Consider the following 22,207-nt stretch of genomic DNA (forward strand, 5'->3'; position numbering starts at 1 on the left):
TTGATCAAATCGGGGGTCTTGCCATTCCTGGTTCTTTCTTCCAGTTCTCGTACCAGTTCTGATACTTATTAGTGTTTCTAAAATCTCACCATTACCTGTTCTTCTGAATCTGATCATCTACTAATACTTCTTGGACAGTGGTCTGAGAGATTGGCGAAAGTTTAGAAGTTGGATAGCTTTTGCTTTGCATCTTTGCTTTTCGACATCCTTTCTTTATTCATGGTTGGGGATTTGGTGGGCAAAAACATTATGTTGGTTCCCTTACTAGATAGAAAGCTCAAGAATGGTGCAGATTTTTGTTATTGTCATGTGCAGTGAAGGTATCATTGTTGATCTTGAAAAAAGGAAAAACAGGAAAAAAAAAACAAAATTAAGTTGAGATATGGATGACCTTCATGGTTGTTCAGCTGCTCATCGACACAGAAAAGCTTCCCAGAGGTACTTTAGTGTTAGGTTGAGAGATAAGACTACTCTAAATACTGTTGTTTCAATCTTCCTTTGTTTATGCCAATTCAACACTTGAGTAGTTGTCGTAAAACAGTCATTTGCACCCTTATTTTCCATGAAGTGCGTCCATCTGATCTTCGATCTTGCACCAAATTCATCAACCACATAGCATAGCCTATTAACCCGAGCTCTTCAGAAAACTACTTGAGTTTCTTTATTATATTTGAACAGATCTCTTATGACAGAAGTAAAAATAGAAGAAATTATATTTTCTTAAACTCTAACTATAAAGAAGAAATTATGTATATATCATACTCAAAACCTTCACATTGACCAGCCATTTTTATTTTCTATATTTAAAAAAGTGTATAATTAATACTAATACTGGTCCTCCTATTCTAATACCAGGGCCATGAAAGTGATAGAGTAACTACTTGACCTCAAACTCTCTTTTTGGCCTTCTTATCATTATTCATTGATCAAACTAAACAGCTAGCAAGACAAAGAAATAAAACATTATTTTTTAAAACAGATATGGAGCTGCATTACTTCATCTGTTTATTGCTATCAGAAACAAGTTCATCAAAGTTTCCTTTGGAACACTGATGATTGCATCATTGCTGATCTTGACGTATCTATCTATCCTTGAAGAAGAAGAAGAAGAAGCAAGTTGTATCTGCATTGTTACAGTTGAATGACTCAAATTTTAATGACTCTTTTAGTAACTTATATTTTAAATAGTGTTATAATCGATTTTATTTAATAGGATAAATGTTTGATTGTTATTGTATTTTGAGGTAATGTTATGTTAGAAGGAACACATTGCGTTTGAGGGGTTCCTCCTCTTCCCAACTAATTGGGCCAAGGGAGCAAGCCCATCTTGCTTCTGCAACTGGCCCAATTGGGCTCTTGGCCTATTTGCCAATTGCCAACCTCTTAAATGGGCCTGCCAGGATCTCACTCAATCCAGTTCCATGCAAATTATTATTTAATTTACTCTTATTTTCAATTATTCTATCAGTTCTATCTAAAATTGCAATAAGTTTTAATCAAATTTAATTCAAATAATTTTGGTCAAATTACTTCAGTATTAATCAAATTTATTTTACTATCATCCTCCAAAGCACAATGCAAATGACAAGATATAAATGATACAAACTAGAACATCTGAGGTCAATTTTCAACAAAGACATTTGTTAGTGTGATATTGTGAATGTCAAGTCACTTCGTGCTTCTCAAATTTATCTGGGTGGTCCGGTGAAATTCTTTTATGAAATTGAATCGGTCATTTTTAAATTAATAGTTTGAAGAATTAGAAACTTGATTAAAATTTACGTGGCTTATCACATATAATAGCTTTGTTCGAAATAACTATAATGTATATTAGCTTTATTTAAAACTGTTATAATGTTGAATAATTTGATCAAAATTATTTATAATAGTTTTGATTAAAATTATTATATATTATATTAATTTTGAACAAAGTTATTTCACGGTATAGTTGTTTTGAATAAAATTATTATAATAGTATTGAAGCGAATATTAATAAGTTATAATTTTAATTAAGTTAGATCAATTTGAATTTTTAATCGGTTAAAAATAATATTTTATATGTTATTGTTTATATTAATGTTATTGTTTTTTTTTAATTTTCTAAATCATGATTTGATTATTTTGATCCACCAATTCTTCTTCTCCCTTTGAGCTCGTTGCTGGAGACCTGAGCTGCCGAGGGCGTTCCGCCGGTTCTCGAACTTCGACTCGAGTCCTCCGGCGCCGGAGACGATGACGGGACGCGGGAGGAGAGGGCGGCGGGTGTGGAGAAGGCGGGTACTGGGGCGTCTCTTCTTGTCGGATTAAACGGAGCGAAGTGCAAGTCGATGTCGCTGGCTCGTCTACCGATCGCGCGTTCCCTGTGCCTGACGATTCCTCCCTGACGTAGCCCCTCCCTGCTGCTCGAATCCCCTGTTCTCATCACTAACAGGATGGTCCGAAATCACTTCACATTCTTTTTCCTTTTCTTTTGCTTTTCGCTTTTTGCCTTCGTGGTCAGGGTCCGAACCTCTCAGCTTTTGAGATTTTTGTGCGGCAAGAGGAAGCATGTCTTTTCATAGGATTGGAATTGTTGCTGATTAAGCATACCACTTCATCAGTGTATGAGAAAAATCTCATCGCAAGCAAAAAAAATTCTCCACGCATAGATGCCCACTACTATGAAATGAGAATTATTTTGCCTTTAAGATTGGTGCTAGTGGCTCAGTATGAGCATTCATGCCTTTCGATAGCCTTTAACTAGTTAGAGCTGATTAATCTGATCTAGATTTAATTGTCCTTTGTGACTTGAGACTCCTGCTTTGGTTTCTTTTTGGAAGAATTTATGTAGAAAGTAACATTTGGTGGAACCGTGGAATTCCATTATCCATTATTTTTAAATTGATTCTTATTCTCGCCTCCATTCCATTCAGTTCAAGACCTTTATTCCGGAATAGAACTCAAAATCATATCAGAGTACTGGTTCGGCATTGAGCTTGATGGGAATCTTTCTTACTATTAAATGCCTCCACATCGCACCTTCTTTGTAGACGGGGAGTTTTTGCATACTGGTATGAGTTTTCTTTAAGTTGGATTACATGATACAGAACTGAAAAGTTAGAATGCATCTGCAACTCCAGAAAATTCAAGTTGAGGAATCAATTGGAAAGCAGTCATTTGGGCTGTTGACATTGTCTGTTGGAAATCATTTTGCTTTAAAATAGTCTTTAGGCTGCTTTACTGTGATGGATTCAGAAATGAAGGCCACATTTGAAAACTAGGAAGAATTTGGACGAGGAAACCAGCAAAACGGGTATACTCTTATGCCTCCAACATTTGCCATTTACCTAAAGCATTCAAGAAGTTTCAGAATCAAAGATTAAGTTTGGTCTAGAATTTTCTTGTTCTGTTGCTTCCATAGGGCGCTGAGTTATTGATACAATTTTCATTTGTTTTTTCTTGACTAGATAATTTCTTCAACTAGCAAAAAACATAGTTGTGAAATAATTGCATTCTTGATCTTATAGTTTCTTAGTCTGGCTATAGTTTAGCTGCAATGTTTCTACCTTTTTTATTTAAAACATAAAATTACTGTTTGGATATCATATATTGCTGACTTCTGTAAACATGGATAATAGTTGACGATCACTTATGACTTGGACTTCATCTAAATTGCCTGGGCTTTAATTTGTTGGCTATCCTTAAATCATAGAGAAGAAAAGATTTTTGTTGCTGTTTGTGCATATGACTTGGACTTCATCTGAATTGCCTGGGCTTTAGTTTGTTGGCTATCCTTAAATCATAGAGAAGAAAAGATTTTTGTTGCTGTTTGTGCATAATGCTCCATAGTTCAAAAACTTTTCTTTATTGTGGCTTTTGGAATAAAAAATCAAGAAGTTCTATCTGTTGACACCACAGTTCAAACAAAGGATCTGTGGATAAATGAAGTTTGCTCCTTTTGCATTTCTTGGTAGCATAGAAATGTATGTTTCAATCAGATAAATAGGGATCTAATGTCTTGTTTACGTTGGGACTTCCTTTTTTACAGGCTGAGCATTCTCCATCTACTGGAACCCTCACTATGTCCTCTATCATGGGAAAAAATGCTCACGGAGGCATATCGACGTCTTCGATAGATATTTCAAACCTTGGTACAAGTGATGAAAGAAATTCCAGAAATTTTGAGTTTCAACCCCATGTCAAAGCATTTTACAATATCAGATTATCTTCATCGAGACCTTTGGTAATTTCCAATTGTTTTTGTGTAAGGTAGATAACTTGTAGAGGTGCCTATGTACATTATCATGCAACTGTAGATTTACATTTTTTTTTGTAATTTTAAATAATGATTTTGGTTATCAAATTATATAAATCTCAAACTTTTTTCAAGCTGAATTTATTTAAGGTACCATGTTTTGTGATTGATAAGGTATAATTTTGCTGCTCAGATATCGTATAGCTAAAACTTTAAATCAAAATTATCAGGCATTGGTAAATAACTAATGACTTTCCCTTTTCTTTGGGAGTACTATAGTTATCAGAATTGATTCTCTCTTATCTAGGCTAGCGGTCTTAGTTCTTAGAAACTTCATAAATGATGCAACTTATCAAATTAGCTAATTTTATGCTAAATTGTAGGAATAGTTCTCTATATTTGGGCAAGGAATATTATTTCTTGCAAAGACGAGTTTGCTCTTATAAATAATTTGTTGTTTAAATCAAGGTTTAAAATATCGAGCCGTGCCAAGGTTTCGGTCCCGGACTGGAACAATACAATTTTGGTACTGTATCGTGTCGTACCAATATAATTTTAGTATTTTTAAAATATAAAACATATTAACTAAAAAAATTAATCTAAATATTTAAAAATAAAAATAATAGGATAATTTTATGAGGCTTTAATTAAGTATATTTAAATTATCCAAACTATAGTTAGAAGTTGATTAAAATTACTAACTTACGTGATTATGAAATTCTAAGTTTAAAAAAAATCTAGATTTCGCGCGATCGTGACCGGGGCACGCACGGGCCGCACAACTGGGGCACGCGCAGGCTCGGCGATGCCTCCGGGTTACACGTGGGATCGATCGGGGCACGCGCAACCTCTAGAGGCGTCGTCGGATTCGGGCGACGCCTTCGGACAATATACCGGTCAGAACATTGGTGCCAGTGCCGGTCCATTGAAAAAATTTCACCGGTATTGAGGGAAACGGCTCGAGATTTTAATCCTTGGTTTAAACTACTAGTGCAACTACTAGGTTTGATTTCATATAGATAAGAAATATTACAATTTGATTTGAAATAGTTTAATGTCCATCAAAATTCAGCTCCCATGTTTGGTTCTAGAATTTAATGCTACACTCGCACTGATTGGTCACTGAATAATAAAATTCATAGAAGATTTTAAAAGACAAACTGAAAGACTAAAGGTTAAACTAAGAAAATTGAAAAATGATTATATGAAATGTAACTTGAACAATTAGAAAGTAGTAAGGCTAAGGGCTAGTTAAGTTGGTTGGAAAGAACATTTGTAAGGGTACTTAGCTCTATTTTCTAGCAATAAGAGATTGATGAAGTTATTGTTCAAGGGATAAAAGTTCAGTGGATCAGTGAAGAGAGACCTGTGGATTCTTGTGTGTCCTTTATCTAAACGATAATATTTGACAAAACTGTTGTATGCCCAATCAATTTTCAGGGTAAATTTGTTGGGCAACAAACATATAAATTCCATATCTAAACTAGTTGGATTAATTAAAGTTACCATTAGTAATGGAAGATCAATGAAAAATTTAAACATAATTGGAGCAGCTCTGATTGTAGAGGCCATGAATCAAGCCAAACAATTGGGATATATGGTTGTGCTTGATGACCATGATGACTTTCAATGCATATCTATTTGCCACTTGCAATTTAATTTGTAGGTTTCCTGCTATATTTCTTGTTAGAACAAGGGAAATCTAACGAAGTTTAAACTTGATGAGAACATGTATGTTTAACTGCAAAGCTATCCCCTTGGAGCCTCAGTGAATATTTAAGCAAGCAAAATGGACATGCATGTGTAGCTAAGTTTCATTGTCAGTAATCTATATGTGGACAGCCTATACCTGAGTCATGTAAGTTTTAATTTCTCTTTCCTAAATCTGTTGCATCCTAATACGCTACAGTTGGTTTGTGCTTGCTATTTTGTCAGTTTTATAAATTTAGATTTAATATGCTCATCAGTTGTTTTGCAAATTATTTTATGCACCATTTATTGTCAAGTTCCATTCGGTAATCCAGAAAGGGCATTTCAATCTATGCAGATTTCAAGTCAATCTCTAGGTCAGACTGTAGTTCCCTCCAAAAATGAATTGGCTCAACTAGTTAGAGTGCCAACTTCTGCTGTTGAATTGTCCACATCAACAGTTTGTCCACCAGTTGAAACAGATTTTAGTGAGTCACAACAGGCAAAATGTTCAGGCCAAAGTGCAAACATAATGCAGTCTGATATAAATGAACCTATTATTGAAAAATCTGCCAAAGACGGTTATAATTGGCGAAAGTATGGGCAGAAACATGTTAAAGGCAGTGAATATCCTCGGAGCTATTACAGATGCACGTATCCTAATTGTCAAATGAAGAAGCAGATAGAACGCTCTCATGATGGGCAAATCAAAGAAATAATTTATAGAGATCAGCATAATCATCCTAAACCTCAGAGTGACCATAATTCAGCACTTGGTTCAATTATGTGCACCCAAGAACATGAAAATTCTCCTAATTGTTATTCTCTAATGGCTGCTGAAGGTAAGAGATTTTTAAGTGAATAATGTCTGGTGTTGTCAAAATGTTTAAACATTTGTTCATCTTGGACCCTGACATTGGCAGACAAGTCAGAAAATGTGCCCTGCCATGTATCTCCACAGGTTCCTAATGGTTTTACTGAGATGTCTCGAGCATCAATCAGTGAAAATGATGTCAAAATTGGTGGTGGGCAATCAAGTAATTGTGATGAGATAGTAGGAGATGGTGATCCTGAGTTCAAGCGCAGGTGCCTTCTTTGATTGAGGAAGTCCAAATTTGAATTGTATGTTGCAATTATATGAACCAATGCTTGATATTTCAATTTCTGTAAGCAGGAAAATGGAAATCGCTAATTTTGATGCTGCTTCGATTAACAAAATGAACCGTGAGCCACGTGTCATAGTACAAACTGTGAGTGAAGTTGATATCTTAGATGATGGATACCATTGGCGGAAGTATGGTCAGAAAGTAGTTAAAGGAAATCCTAATCCAAGGTAGTTTCATATTTCTATGGTAAACTATGCTCTTTTTGAACTGTTAATCGCTTCTAGTTTATTAGTCTTGTGACACAGGATTCTTTCATGTTAATATGAAAATTTGAGAATGACATTTCAGCTTTTCACATTTTGAGAAAAAGTAGTGTACCATACTTCTCACAAATATAAAAGCTAGCAGGATCAGATTAAACTGTTACACAAGCAGTTTGAAGTTTACAAATGAAAACTATTTGAACAACATCTCTAGTTCACTCATTTTTGTTTGCACTTCATTGCTTGTCTGTTTATCGTTTACTTTGTATCATCTGATGTTCCCGAGCTATGTGCCCTTCCTTGCTGGAAACCAAGGATTGACAGACTTCACATAGTTCCAACATGTGTGTTAAAAGGGGCATAAAACATGCTGTCCGTTTGTGCCCAAGTTACTTCTAGCTTGTGCCAATTGGCATATTTGTATGAAATCCAGAGTGGAATGAACGTTATGCTAGAAATTTGATGACAATCTTGTGTTGGACAACAAGATCCTGTTGCACTATGGTTTCTTAGTTGTTTTTATTCTTCCTTGTAGTCTATAAAGTCACAGTTACAACATATCTTTGTAAGCCAGTGACTTGGATTCTTTTTATTGTTTTCATTAATTGTCTAAACTATTGTGTTAATACTAGGTTGTTTCCCAAAAGAACGTGTTGTAGGGTCCAATTGTAATGTCTTGGCAAGGACCGCTATATCTATATGGGAACATAGATGTAGTGTCAAATATTTAAGAGTTCACACACCATAGGTTAGACAAGAACAAATATTATAGGAAAATTAATTGTCTAAGATTTGGAACATGAAACCTAGGAACACTCATTGATAAAGCAATGGAGAGAGTAGATACGATGATTAGGAGAAGAATTAATATTTTGTGTGTACAAGAGATAAAATGAGTATGAGAGAAGATAAATATCATAGGAAATTTAGATTTTAAGTTATGATACACAGGAAGAAGTAAAATAAAAAATAGAGTAGGTATTGTGGTAGATAGTTCGCTAAAGGATGAAGTAATAGGAGTAGTTAGAAAGAGGATAGGAATATAGCTCTCAACATAATGGTGGTCCAAAGAAACTATTAATGTAATTAATATATATGCACCTTAAGTAGGATTACATGAAGTCACCAAATCTAAATTTTGGGGTGACTTAGATGAGGTATTATAAAACATCCCACCAAACGAAATGATTTTAATAGGAAGAGATCTAAATAAGTATGTAGGAGTGAAAAATGAAGAATATGATAGGGTGCATGTGAATTATGAGTTTGGAACAAGAAATGAAGAAGGTAAAACTATATTGAATTTTGCAATAGTATATGATCTTATATTAGTTAATACATTTTTTTTAAGAAAAGAGAAGAACACTTGATCACATTTAAAAGTGAGAATAATAAGTCACAAATTGACCTTGCAGATGATATTATTTTGGTAGATGAAACATGTGAAAGAGTAAATGTTAAATTCGAATCTTGATGAAAAATGTTAGAAGTGAAAGTTTTAGGTTTAGTAAAATAAAGACATAATATATGAAATTTAAGTTTAGCAATATTAACTGTAATGAGATAATTGTTAAGATAGAAGATAACTTGTCTATAAATGATAGATTTAAGTATTTAAAATTATTTTTATAAAAAGATGGAGAGATTGAGAAAGATGTCTACATAAAATACAAACAAGATAGTTGAAATGGAAGAGAGTGTCAGGTGTTTTTTGTGATCGTAAAGTATCTCTAAGATTTAAAGGAAAGTTTTTGTAAAATAATGATTAGATTTGTTATGTTATATGAAGTTGAATGTTGCATTATGACCCGAGCACATATGTAGAAGATGAGAGTTGCAGAGAGGATGTTAAGGTAGATGTGTGGATATACAAGGATGAATAGGATAAGAAATGAAAATATTAGAAAGAAAATCAGGGTTGTACCTATTGAGAGAAAATTTTGAAGAGATATGTTTAAGATGGTATAGACATATACTCCAGTTAGGCGTTGCGAAACTATGACACATATATAAATTAAACGAGGAAGAAGAAGATTAAAAAAAAAACTTGGTCAACAATAGTAAAATAAGATAAAATTTATCTAAATATACATGATGATATATAGAGAATAGAATTCAATAATATAGAAAGATCTATATTAGTCGATTCCATCTAGTGGGATAAAATTTAATTGTTGAATTAATTGTCGAAAGACATCATGATGCTGGCATTTTAAACTGACAGAGTATGTGTTATCCTGTTACTTGAAAATATGATTTGTATTACAGTTGCTTGCTTCTTGCAAATTGGACTATGAAAACTGATCTTAGAAGTTACCAGAAATTGCCATTTCAGTTCTAAATTCTGCACGCTCTACGTTGTTAACCCTATTCCTGTTGTCTTGCAGGAGTTACTACAGGTGCACCAATCTTGGCTGCCGTGTCAGGAAACATGTTGAGAGGGCATCACATGATCTAAAAGTGGTAATTACGACGTATGAAGGAAAGCACAGCCATGATTTGTGATATATCATCTGTACGTTAATAGGAGTACATTCAATTCACATTAATACTGAATTCCTCTATATTAATGTAATATAGAATATCAAATATAATCAATATATAATAAATTTTAAAATTAAATTATTTGAAATTTAAATTTAAATTTTGATTTAATTCTATCCTCGTCTAACCTAAGCTACAATTACAATGAATTGACGAAAATACATAGCATCTAATGAAATCTAAAATACTTAACCAAATCTAATCTAATTAAACCAAATTGCATTTAAATGAATGATGCAAATATAAAAGATCTAATGGAATTAAACAATCATGAATTAACAAGTGAAAGACAACAAGAGTAAAAACAAAATGTCTGGGACATTTGAACAAAAATGTTGCATGCATCATCCAAATCAAACCTAATGCATGAAATCTAAACATGGAAACTTGAATTCAATTACAATCAATCCAACAACTCAAACAGCAATCAACCATCAATGAAGTCTAATCTTGCGGATGGGGAATGTTACAGTCTGTCCGGAGAAGATGGGGTGTTGTTGTGGAGGTGTCGCGGCCTTGAGGATGATCGGAGTTCGGAGTGGAGGTGACTGGTCGGAGAAGGGAACCCTAAGCTTCGGTCGGCGTTAATGGAGGAGGCGATGAGATCAGTAGAGAACGGAATCCCCTTGACCCTGTGGTGAGATGATGATCGGATGATCGTCGGTTGTGGATGGGATCGGTGGAAGGGCTGCCGGTGATGAGGGAGGAGCGGATCTTGCTTCGGTTGGTGGAGGAAGGGTGGCCGGATGTGCGATCGGAGAAGGGAAACCCCAAGCTTCGATTTTGTCCAGATCCGGATGGGGTAAAGGTCGGAACCCCTTGACTTCTGATTGTGGCCGGCGGTGACTTGCTTGAGGAAGGAGATGGCGAGGAGGAGAACTTAGGTAGGGAATCCCCTTACTAAGGGAAGATGGGCCGGATTGAATAAGGGAATTCCCTTTACTTCCGTCCGGTGGTGGCGATGGCGTGGAGGAGAGGTCGCCGGTGATGAGATGAAGAATATCGCCGATGAGGAAGATGTTTAGAAGTCGCGCGATTGGGATTAAGATATCAGGTTCTGTTCTCTTCTTCGCGGATCCGGGTGAAGAGCCAGATCCATTAAGATGACTTCATGAGTGAACCCGAATTGGACTTGTCATTGGGGATAGTTTATAAAAAAAAGATAAATCCTAGTTAGTCGCATTTGAAATAAGGGTGAGGAATATAATTCTAACTAACAAAATAGGAAGAATTGCATGGAGACTCGAAATAAATCCAAATTTATAAAATATAATATAAATTGATTTTTAAACATAAGAGAGGATTAAAAACGTTAAATATGAGCATAAAATAATATACCAAAATGCTAGTTATCAATGTGCAGGCTACAAGGACCACTGGCCGGGACACATCCATGCTATCAGATACAAATGCTGACAATTCGATGAATACAACTCTGCCCAGGAACTGCAGTACAAGAACCTTCTCCCATGCGTTTGCACAAATTGAGCAGAGCCCTATGAGCAGCCTTGCTCTTGGTGTTGGCATCATTCCATGTGGAGGTAGCTTCATGAATAAAAAGCATCAGTTTTTAGAAAGAGAACACAAGCGAGGAGTGCCACAATCTACCTCTTCATATCATGCCAATTCACAAGCCAGAATCTTCGAGCCTGGAGAAAATACCAGCAACAGATTTACATTTAAGGCAAATCCTATAAATCCATCAAGTGTCTATTATACTGTTGTAGACAATTTGGTGATGTCCGTGACAACTACATGGAATCATGTCAGCAAGGTTTAAAGCAAAAAAAAAAAACCAAAAAAACAAAAGTTACACTCAGGTGAGACTGCACTGTAAGTTGTTTGTGTTCTTTATCAACCAATGTGATAACCTACATGTAACACTATTTAATCCTCTTTCATGGATCATCACAGATTCTCTTTCCTCCGGTTCTTGTAACCATGCTCTGATATATAATTTTTTCTAAAAAAAATTGATCATAGAACTGGTACTTCTTGATGATTAGGGAACTAGATGACAGAAAGTAGGGACCAATTCATTTTCAAATGTTTTCAGCTCACATGGTATTATTTCAAGAATCAATAGCCTGTTTGGTTTTTGAAAATTGTCTCAAGGAAAATTATACACTATGTAAAGAATAGATTTACTGGTTCATGTGTCATGAACAAAAACTAAGGATTTAGCTTGTGAGATCTTAAGCTCGTTTCCTGGTTTTTGAGGCAATCAAATTAAAGTGATTTTCTTCCCTCCAAGATTAAGCACACTTGATTACTCTTCAAGCCAGTAGTTTTTTGCAGTCAAGATGATAAGGAACCTACCTGCTAAGATGGCGAGAAAGGTGTTATGATCAAGAACCTTCCATTGATTAGCCAAGGATCAATATTTACGACTCACACTTCTGCACCTCTTGTAGGTGCAAAACCACGCCACATGCATGAACGACATTATAGATACTATAGCACACCACACTCACAATAAAGCTAAACTTGGAACATAATGGTGATTTCTTTTTCTGGTTATTTACACTTAATGTAAACAGCAATCCCAAAATCAGAATAGAATGGTGTTGTTTTCACAGTACAGCTACCTGCCTTAATGTATAGTGCATATTTTGATTGGATCCACTGATATCTTTCTATTCATTTGGATCCCTACTCAGTCTCTGAATATCGTTGTTGTAATAATTAGTTCTGTTAAATTTATCTACATCTCAAGTTGATCAGTTTTCTCTTATCACTCTATTTAGATGGAAATCTCCAAACAAGAGAAAACTAGAGACTTTAGGTCATTGTTTTAAGACATTTGCAAATTTCTTTAGCTTTTCGTTTCTGTCTTTTTCTTTTCTCTGACAAAATTAGACTTGTTATTTGATGTTTCTAGAAAGAATGACAAGTTGTTTCACCGTTTGTTGTTGATAGAGACATTATTCTCACTTATATACTGAGACATCTCTCTGAGGTGTGAATGTGAATCTGTTTGCTTTATACTTGGTTCCACTTTAGAATCCTTCATGCTCAACCTATGTCGATTTAGATCAGGTTTGGCCAAACCTGATAAGTACATGTATGCGGGTTGTTGCAAGTATAAATATTTATCAACCCATAGTCCTTGTCCTATCCGACACAAAATCAAGTCATGTCGGACCATACATCGGGTCGGATTGGGCACGACTCATTTATTACTGTTTTAAATAATATTTAGGAAAAAAACTCTTTTATCCTAAAAATTCTAAAATCATATAAATAGAGCACAACTTAGTGACACACCTATGTAGATTTGGATCCTTTTGCCAAAGGTGCACATCTGGCCTTTAGTAAAGAGAGACATCATTGTCTTATTTTATTTTATTTTCCATCTTATCTCCTTGGTAAAAATTCTGTCTTTAATTATTTAAAATTGTTGGTTGCATGATGATATTTATAGTTTTTAGATTAAATCATCCTCTGTTATCTTGATATATACAGACCTAACGAGAAGCACTAGAATTTGTTTGAATATTAGTGATAGAGTCATGCATTGGTGCTCATGAACTTCCAATCATGGACCTATGGTGAAATGATGTGATAAAGCATGGAACTGAACCAAGAGCAGGTGATGATCTTCAGCTCACAAACTATGGATTAATAAATTTGCACTGCTATAAATGCTAGCTCAGACAAGTTGGTATACAAAAATAACTCACCTCTTGGAATGTCCCGGGACCATAAATTAAAGGAGCAGGGTGACTATCAGAACCTTTTGGATCCACATTGGCCACCATATCAACCTAATCATTTAACACTTTTAAACTTCAAATCTGCTTTAAGATTGGAAAATGACAGATGGGTACTTGGCAGCTACTTTGTCATGTTACGGAGGAGTATGGCTCACGATCCGACTAATCCTAGAGGTGGGTGGTCTTCCCCTTGTTCGCGGATGGCTCACCGGTCTTGATCAAACAGAAAGAGGTAAAATAATGATATATTCTAACCTTATTCTTCAGATGTGTCTTATCTTTATCTTTTTCTTTTTGAATGTTTGATCTAATGAGTTAAGTTTCACTTGAATAGCTTTTGTGTAGTTTAATCATTTACCTGTGCAGAAAACACAGCAACTCATTTTAGGCCCTTTCCAAGAATCTTGAAGCAGACAAATGTTGTAGGACCAGTCAGCAGGCTCCCTTGTCACTGGACAGGAAAACTTGAGATTGATATTCTTCAGAGATTCCTGAAAAACTATCTTTTTGACCTATAGCTTTATGTCAGCACAGCACCATCTAGTGATTCAGTCTTCTGGCACAGATAGCTGCTTAACAACTGTGACAGGTTCCTCATTATTGAAGAATTTCAAAATAACAATAAAAGTTCAACTGCGACAACTTCCAGTTATTTGTGACAGTAACTCGTGATGGTTGCAAATGCTGGCTTCAAAGTTGTAGCAAAAGGTGATCATTTTGCATAGGCATCTATGGCATTGCCTTCTCATCACAAATCGAATATCTTGTGTTACGTTGGGCTAGAGATGCTCAAAACGATCTGAAAGCTCTTCTGCAGTAGTGTTCGAGACATTTGCGACAGCACAAAGTGGTCTGGAAAATCCCTGCTTTTCTTTGCCTAGAATGATCAAAACAGGATAAAGAAAACAGAATTTTCTTATGGTTCGTGTGTTCTAGTAAAGGACATTCATAACATCCAAAAGTTTGCTGCAATGGTGATCAGATAGATTCCTGAACTGTAAAGACCTGCCAGCAGCAGTATTTTAAACCTGTTCTTTGGACTCTGATTACTGCAGTAAGAAATTGAAAGAATGTATGGACCAATTGATTTGTAGTGATCAGATCTCTTATTTTTGTTTCCTTCATTGATTGGGTGCATACCGATGACTTAGCTCTGGAAGATCACTGACACTGTAAGTTTGCAAAGAAAGATTTGTTTCTTCAGTTTGTCCTATGTGCCTGGTTTCATAACTTCCTGAAAACATCAGTAGTTTTAGAAATTAATAACTACTACTAAAATAATAATTAATAACTACTACAAATAATAATAATAATAATAGAGAAGTGATTCATAATTTATCAATAACATCATATTTTTTCGTCTATTACATAATTGTTAAAATTGTTTCTTTTAATTTATTTTATGTATTTTACAGAAGGATTAATATAAATTGGATGAGATAGTTGCGGCTTTCGGCAAGGGTGGTTGATGTGGAGGGAACTACGAGCACTATGTGACATGTATATGACTTGGTCAACATGAATCCTGATCAAGCTGAGTCAAGTTGGAACTCAATTCAAGTTGGTTTAACTCGGGTGAGCTTGGATCAGGTTAGACTATCCTCTTGAGTTCGTCCCCATATAGTTTAGTTCAAATCAGACTATTTCTTCTAATTAAACTCAACAGGATGGCCAAGCTCCCTCTAGGTCTTCTTTTCGAGTCCGTTTATAACTAAAATCAATGAATCTCAATCAAACTCAGAAATGGTTCAACAATTATGGGATAGGAGAGATGTCAATTATTGAAAAGGCATCCATAGCAGATTGATGTCATCATTAATAATAGCAACAATTAAAGAGAAGGGTGCATCGGTTGCAAAGGCATAATAACGTTGAGTAATTAAAGAGAAGGAGGTGCAAAGGCATAACGTTGAGTAACGAAGGATGTGTTTCATTAGGAACTTGCGCGCTTTCTCTTTCCTATGTAAGCTAACAATGTCATCTGATTAGAGTCTTTGATCTGACGAGTCCATATGATTATCGGCACAATAGCTGATTCGATAGAAGTCCATTGATCGATAGAAAATAAAAATCGAATTGACATAAGCTGACTCGATAGAAGTCGACCCGATAAAATCCGACCCCACATGAGTCGACTCGACAGGAACCCACCCTAAAGGAGCCGATCTGACCCTCATCTGATCAGCCTAAAGTGTTCGACCGTGATTTTGGACCGGATTAGTGGTAAAGACTCCTACCGTGCTCGTTACGCACGCAAGCCCAACCAGAAGACTAGCTCGGAGATATTGCCATGTCTAGTAACGTGACTTCCAGGAAAGAATTGACCCGAGTGGTCCCTTTTTTGGCAAAGAAACTTGATTTGATGGAAAGCAGATACAAGAGACAACGAGGCGAAATGGCCGTTTATGTCATGTTATTATTTATGTTGATTTTTGTTGAAAGCGCTCAAGCTAGGTTTACCGTGCTGTGCTGCACCAGCTCGCCCGCCCGCCGGCTCGCTCGCCTATTTCTCCTGTAGATCACAGCAGAGCAGCGTTGCTCTGCTTCTCAAGTTATCCGGAAGCAAGCGAGCGCAGCAGATCTCTTTTCTCCCCACTCCGAATCTCGAGCCCTCTTCGGTCCCCCTTGCGCGCGTCCGCTTCAAGAGATGGTGCCTTTCCCTGCGCGATAGCGCTGGTCGGTGACCTGATTCGAGGGGGAACCCTAAAAGGAGGGTGAGTGTCTTTCTTTCACTCGTGTCTTTTTTCTTAGGTTGGTACATTTGTGTGCCCTTTTCTTTTAGAGCCTTTTGCGGTTTTGGTCATTTAGCACTAGCTTGCTCGTGATCTGTAAAATGCGGAGGAAATCTTTACAAAATCGTTTTTTTTTTCAATGGTTTCCTGCAACTTCGGGCAAGTTTGTTTGTTTTTCTTTTTTTCTTTCTTTTCTTTTCTTTTCCTTTTCTTCTTTGTCTTGGAGGTGTTGATCTTTTTTGGCAGCAGATTGCTGTATATTCGAAGAAAAGGAAATCAGTTTTTTCCTACAGACATCTAGATTTTTTCTTCCCTGTTCAGTAAGTTTAGTTGCGTATGTTGTTTCGTTATTTTGTTCAAACTTCGAAAGAAGTAAACTTGTTGAAGGGAACGAGTTACTCTTGTTTCCATTAGGTCGCCTAAAGATACAAATCAAGATCTCCCCTTTCTTTTTCTTGTTTTCTGGTTCTTCCATTCTTTTAAAGTGTTTGAGGGTTTCTTCTCCGAGTATCCTCATGCACTACCAGTAGTCATCTTTCGTCACTGTTCTTTGAAAAGCATAAAGTATTGCTCCTCCGGTTTTTCCTGTGTTGTACATAGCGTCAACTTCATTTCTTATGATGGCAAGATCTTGTATTCTTGCTCAGGGGATCGCATGAAAATTTTGTGCTTCTGAGCTCGCTAGATCCAAGTAGCTGTGTTTGATCTTTTGGATGCCTGATTATTGGCAAATTGACTCGGCCGTTCCTTAATCATTATCATATTTTTGGGTCTAATTGTCCTTTTTCTGTTCCGTTTTTCTAGGATTGCTTTGCTATCTGAAATACTTTTTTTTCCTAACTTCAAATCAATCGATAAATAATTAGTATTTTATGGAAAAATGGCATCAAGAGATATCTGGATGGTTCTACTAATCGGCTGTCTTTTTTAGAATACTCTTGTTAGAATTTCATAATTTTCTTCTTCATTTAGACAACTTCTTTTCTAGCTGTTATTACTTCTTTTTAAAGGAACATGAAGCTGGGTTCAAAGAAGGCTTGGAAATCTTTCATGCCTCTTCGGCTAGGCAGGAGATCCTCCTCCCGTTTTTGTATGTTCCCCAAGGTTCGATCAGCCAGTCAAACATCAGGAAACACACCAGTTTATTTGAATGTATATGACTTGACACATATAAATGGCTACATGTATTGGGCAGGCCTTGGGGTATTTCACACAGGCATTGAAGGTACTGTTTGCTTCTCCCTCTTTGACTTGAATAAGTAGTCCACTGAGAAAAACTACACGGTTGTTACATATTAAATTTGCTTCTTTCTTATGAACTGTTTGCATCTGAAAATTAGTATACATCTTGAAATTGTGTGACTACTATTTAACTAACTGCATTTAAGTTTGTAAGATTTTTGCAATGTTTATACTAGTTAAGATACTTATATGCAAAATATTTGATACTGTGAGTGTTCAAGATGTTCCTGACCTTGTACAATTTTGTTATAAAATGTAGTTCACTTAGAACCAGGACTTACAGATTGACAATGTATTCCAGTAATAATAAAAGAATATGAACAATGCAATCAGAATTTAGACAAGCACTTAACATATTCATCTAGAGCTTCCTTCTATGAGTGGCGCCATCAAAGATAAGGCACATCTCATCTTTCCACTTAATTCAAAATTTGGCTGCCAGTATTACACTGGTTTCATTGTGTATCTAGTTATTTCACTGAAAATTTTAACATATAGATACCTGAAAGATACTTAATGTCACATTCATCATGAGGAAATTGACTTCTTGATATTGTTAGGAGAAATTTGAAATCCAGCAAAGCTAAAAAATGAAGAAAACAATGCAATCAACAGGGGAGGAGGAGATAATTCACTAAATGGTTTTAAGTTTACAAGAGTAGTGCAATTGGACAATAACAAAACCCTACCCTACCCATATAACTCTCCTATGGGAGAATCAATAAACCCTAACCTGTAGTTCACAGCCTCCATTGAGTGGTACAATGTGCAATTTACTATACTTAGTGCATGACATCCTTGTCACGACCTAGGTCTTATTGCTCAGCATCACTCCGAGTTAGCAACATATGAAGCTCAACCTAGGCTTTGCATCATATTTGCTTTCCAGATGGATCAACTTGCAAAGCCTAAGTCTAATTATGGGTGGCAATATTAGGCATAACTCAATAGCTTGACATGAAACTAAGCCAAAATGGATTACAAAGACAAAAGATGGAAGTGACACAAGAATATAAAGAGTTGGAACATGATTTACTATTCAACATGCTTATCAAATAAATGACTTTTCAAGAAAACTTTAGCTACATTTTACATCAATAGAAATTGAACTTTTAGATTGTTTGACTGTGTATCAAACAAAATTATTCCTCAAAATATTTCATTAGTTTTTTTTTTATCATTCTAAATAGGATTTATGAATCAGTATAACCAGCTTGCAATCCTGATAAAATAGGCCAAAGCATGGAAACAGAATATCTCTTTTGTTAAACTTTCATAAAGGTACAAATAAATGATCGTCGTACTATGTGTTCTCTGGAATGGTACTTGGATTAGTTAATTGTTGAATCCATATAAAAAAGAAAACTAGTTTGGTTGGCCAGGTTTGTAACTGAATGCTCTATGGATGGCCTAGGGATCCCAATGGCATCGGACAAGCCTTGGTTCCATATCAAGCTGACTTATTTTGCTTACACACGACCAAAGCCCAGCTCTTTGCTTCTAGTGTGCGCCCTTGTTCATAAGTCATACTCCTTTAGTTTGGTGTGAATTTTTTCCAATGTGAATAGCATATTTGTCACAATTGTCTGATTCTGTATGGTATGCTATACTTGGTAGTGACAACAATTCACATTTGTCCATTTTATTAAAACAATTGTTCTGAATTTGAGTGTCATGCTCCTTGGTACTTGGTAACAACAACAACTCACCTTTGTCCTACATTTGTTTGGATATTTTGGAAGGACATTAAGAAAGTTCTTTTCAACAATTCTTCATTCCACCTCAACCTTTTTGTGTAAAGATTTCATCTATTTGCTGGCCTTTTGGCCTTTTTCTATTTATTCTTATCTATTTTCTTTTTTTTTCCTCTTGAGGTTGAATTTACACCTGCCATTTTCAAGTTCTTGAAATGAATACCTTTTTTTGCATTTACCTAATAAGAGTACTTGAATACAATAGTCTGTGGGCAAACTATTCTTCATGTTAACTAAATTTTTTTGGAACATTGACTACATCCATGTAGTCAACCATGTGCAGCGTGGCAGAGATAAGTTGATTTTGCACACTTAAGAGTTGGTGGAGAATAGCTTACTTCATTCATATTGTCATAGTTACAGGACATTCATATTCCTTTGTTTCTATGTTCATGAAATGGTGGTCTGATTGCTGCCTCTGAACAATTATTTTACTGCTTTTCATATTTGTCTCTTAAATTTCAAAAGATACACATTTCTTCAGGCTTAGCTCAGTTCTGATCATATTTGCTCTTGTAGTACATGGAGTGGAATATGCATTTGGAGCACATGACTATCCAACAAGTGGAGTCTTTGAGGTTGAGCCTCGCCAATGTCCGGGCTTCAGGTTTAGGAAGTCAATATTCATGGGTACAACTTGCTTAGACCCATTGCAAATTAGAGAGTTTATGGAACTGCAGTCTGTTAATTATAATGGTGACACATATCACCTGATCATGAAAAACTGCAATCATTTCTGCAAAGATATCTGTTACAAGTTGACTGGTAACTCAATACCAAAATGGGTAAACCGACTTGCTAGGATAGGTATATTTTTTCACATAAATGCAAATTATTCTTTCTTATAAAATTGTGTTTTTTATTGATCATAAACTACTACATTTGTTTGTGCATCTATTGTACCTCAAATCACACACACACATACATAAATGTAACATTTTTCAGAATCTAATGAAACAAAGTGTAGCCTGCTCTTATAATTTCAATTTTTTAATTTAAGATAACTAGTTGTGACTTCCAAGCAGTGAGCTGATATTTATGGTTTAAAATCTCATGTAGTGGTGATGATAGAAATAGCTATATATACAGTTTTATCTCATCCTTGCTTTTGTTGATTCAGCTATTAACTTTTGGAATCTGTCTTTATCTCCTTCAGTTTCCTTCTCTTTTACTTCTTCCCTCTTTTCTTCCTACTTTCTTCTTTGGTTAGCTTCATTGGGCTTGGATGAAATGGTTAATTTCAACTAGTAACCAATTAAAGATTACATCTTCAGAGAATAGTGAGTGGAAACTATAGCTTACTTTACTAGGTTAGTATGGTTCAGCCAGTCCTACACAATCCTAGGATATCAAATTTGCATATCCTCCCTGATCAGCAACTCCAGTTGTTTAGATAATTTATATTTGGGTAAGTAGAAAGTTAAAACTTTTCCATTCACTACAACCTACAATTTACTGTACTTATCAGCTAAATTGTTTCTTTTGAAGTTAGTTGTACTATTCCAATTCGAAGTATGTAAGGAAGAAGCAATGACTATCCAATGCTAACTTCTTTTGCCAATGGACAGATATTCATTATGCTCTCTAGATATCCATGTGTTGCTCTGATAGAACCAGCGACAATTCTGTAATATTGTCATACTGATGTTATACTGATATAGGGTTCATATGCTGACACAACCATATAACTATCAAATGTGCATGTGATATTGACAATTAATTATGTATTTTGGTACCATTTACATTGGATACTTCTTGGTTGGGATATTGATGTTTTCTGCATACATTTTGAGTTTCTTTAATCAGATGTATGAATCTAATGTTCACCTTTTCCATGAAATGAGTTCCAGATTTTCTTGCATCCTACACAATGTCAGGAAACCCAGAGAAATAACTGGATACAAACCAAATTCAGCCTTAAGAGATATACAGACCCATAGACTAGCATAGCATTAGACTGCTTGGCGATTGAAGTCTTCCATTATGTCTATATTTAGTGAATCAGACGACCAGTCATCTAGGTTCAAGTGAATTTGATCATTTTTGCCTAGATTCAAGTGAATCGAACCATTTTCTGCGTCCATCCAACCCAACAAGATAGGGTGAGACCATTCTCTAGAAGAATATATCCATGTCGAGTATTATGTAGTAAATTTCCATGTGAACTGAGTTGAAGCTTTAGACCTAAAACATTCTCCATCAATCAAAGCTACAGGTTGAAAACCGATTTTCTTTGATATCATTTTCCATCTATTTTAGAAGTACATAATTTATATTTAATAAAAAATAAGTTGCAATTTCATCTTATTTTAGATTCGTCATTTATTTATCTATTTTATTTGTTTTAAATATATAGTAAATACAATTCTGCAGGCTCCCTTTGCAATTGTCTATTGCCTGAAGCCCTTAAGATAACTGCCGTCCAACACGATCCAGATTCCCAGAGTGAAGATGGCGAGAAAAGGAGGCTCAGAAGTGCATTCAGTTGTCTTTCTTCTATATCTATGCGTCAAAGACAGTTCTCAACTTCTTCTCTTTTATTAACATCTCCTCTGAGAGGCTGCCTTTCACACTGGGAGTTAAGAAGATCAGGAGCTATTGCTTTAAAAGACAATTGAAAATATTAGAATCTCTCGACGAGTAGTTTGATAGTCTGAGATCTTTTCAATGTTCGGAAGCTGGTTATGAATGTTTATCATGGCATGGGAAGATTGCAGCCGAGAACATCCTATATGCTATGCTCCTGCTTCATAAACTTGCCATGGACAGAAAGGGCTTGACGAAGTCTTTGTTTGATTTCAAAATTAAGGTACAATGTTTTTCTGCTGTTGGTAATTCTGGTAGGTAGCTGACTTGAGCAGAATGATTTAAATACCCTATTAGCTGAAGTTTCTCGTATGATTTTGTCATACCCGAGACCTAATGCA

At 35.5% G+C, this 22,207-nt stretch overlaps 1 protein-coding gene and 1 pseudogene across 2 annotated transcripts; both read left to right on the top strand.

Moving 5' to 3' along the window:
• Positions 1–382: 382 nt before the first annotated feature.
• Positions 383–11,616, top strand: LOC141843934 (WRKY transcription factor SUSIBA2-like; annotated as a pseudogene).
• A 4,403-nt stretch (positions 11,617–16,019) lies between these two features.
• On the top strand, positions 16,020–22,207 carry LOC141843861 (deSI-like protein At4g17486). 2 transcript variants are annotated; one of them, XM_074731878.1, is made up of 4 exons: positions 16,020–16,266; positions 17,295–17,509; positions 19,800–20,087; positions 21,654–22,207. In XM_074731878.1, exons 2-4 carry the CDS (start codon positions 17,299–17,301, stop codon positions 21,896–21,898), a joined length of 744 nt encoding a protein of 247 aa, XP_074587979.1. In that variant the 5' UTR covers positions 16,020–16,266; positions 17,295–17,298; the 3' UTR covers positions 21,899–22,207. The 2 variants fall into 2 exon arrangements, with proteins under 2 accessions (XP_074587979.1, XP_074587978.1); XM_074731877.1 differs by having other exon boundaries at positions 16,141–16,266; positions 19,800–19,910.

Source organism: Curcuma longa, chromosome 13, assembly GCF_044706935.1.
Source record: "Curcuma longa cultivar G26 ecotype Majalengka, Jawa Barat chromosome 13, ITB_CL_G26_1.1, whole genome shotgun sequence".
In the NCBI taxonomy this organism is placed as follows: Eukaryota; Viridiplantae; Streptophyta; class Magnoliopsida; order Zingiberales; family Zingiberaceae; genus Curcuma; species Curcuma longa.

What these genes read in the sequence shown, in the direction of transcription:
- LOC141843861 (XM_074731878.1), top strand. Translation starts at nt 17,299, where the DNA reads ATGAAGCTGGGTTCAAAGAAGGCTTGGAAATCTTTCATGCCTCTTCGG. An exon ending in ATTTCACACAGGCATTGAAG is followed by an intron (nt 17,510 to 19,799) that starts GTACTGTTTGCT and finishes TTGCTCTTGTAG; the next exon opens with TACATGGAGTGGAATATGCA. An exon ending in AAACCGACTTGCTAGGATAG is followed by an intron (nt 20,088 to 21,653) that starts GTATATTTTTTC and finishes ACAATTCTGCAG; the next exon opens with GCTCCCTTTGCAATTGTCTA.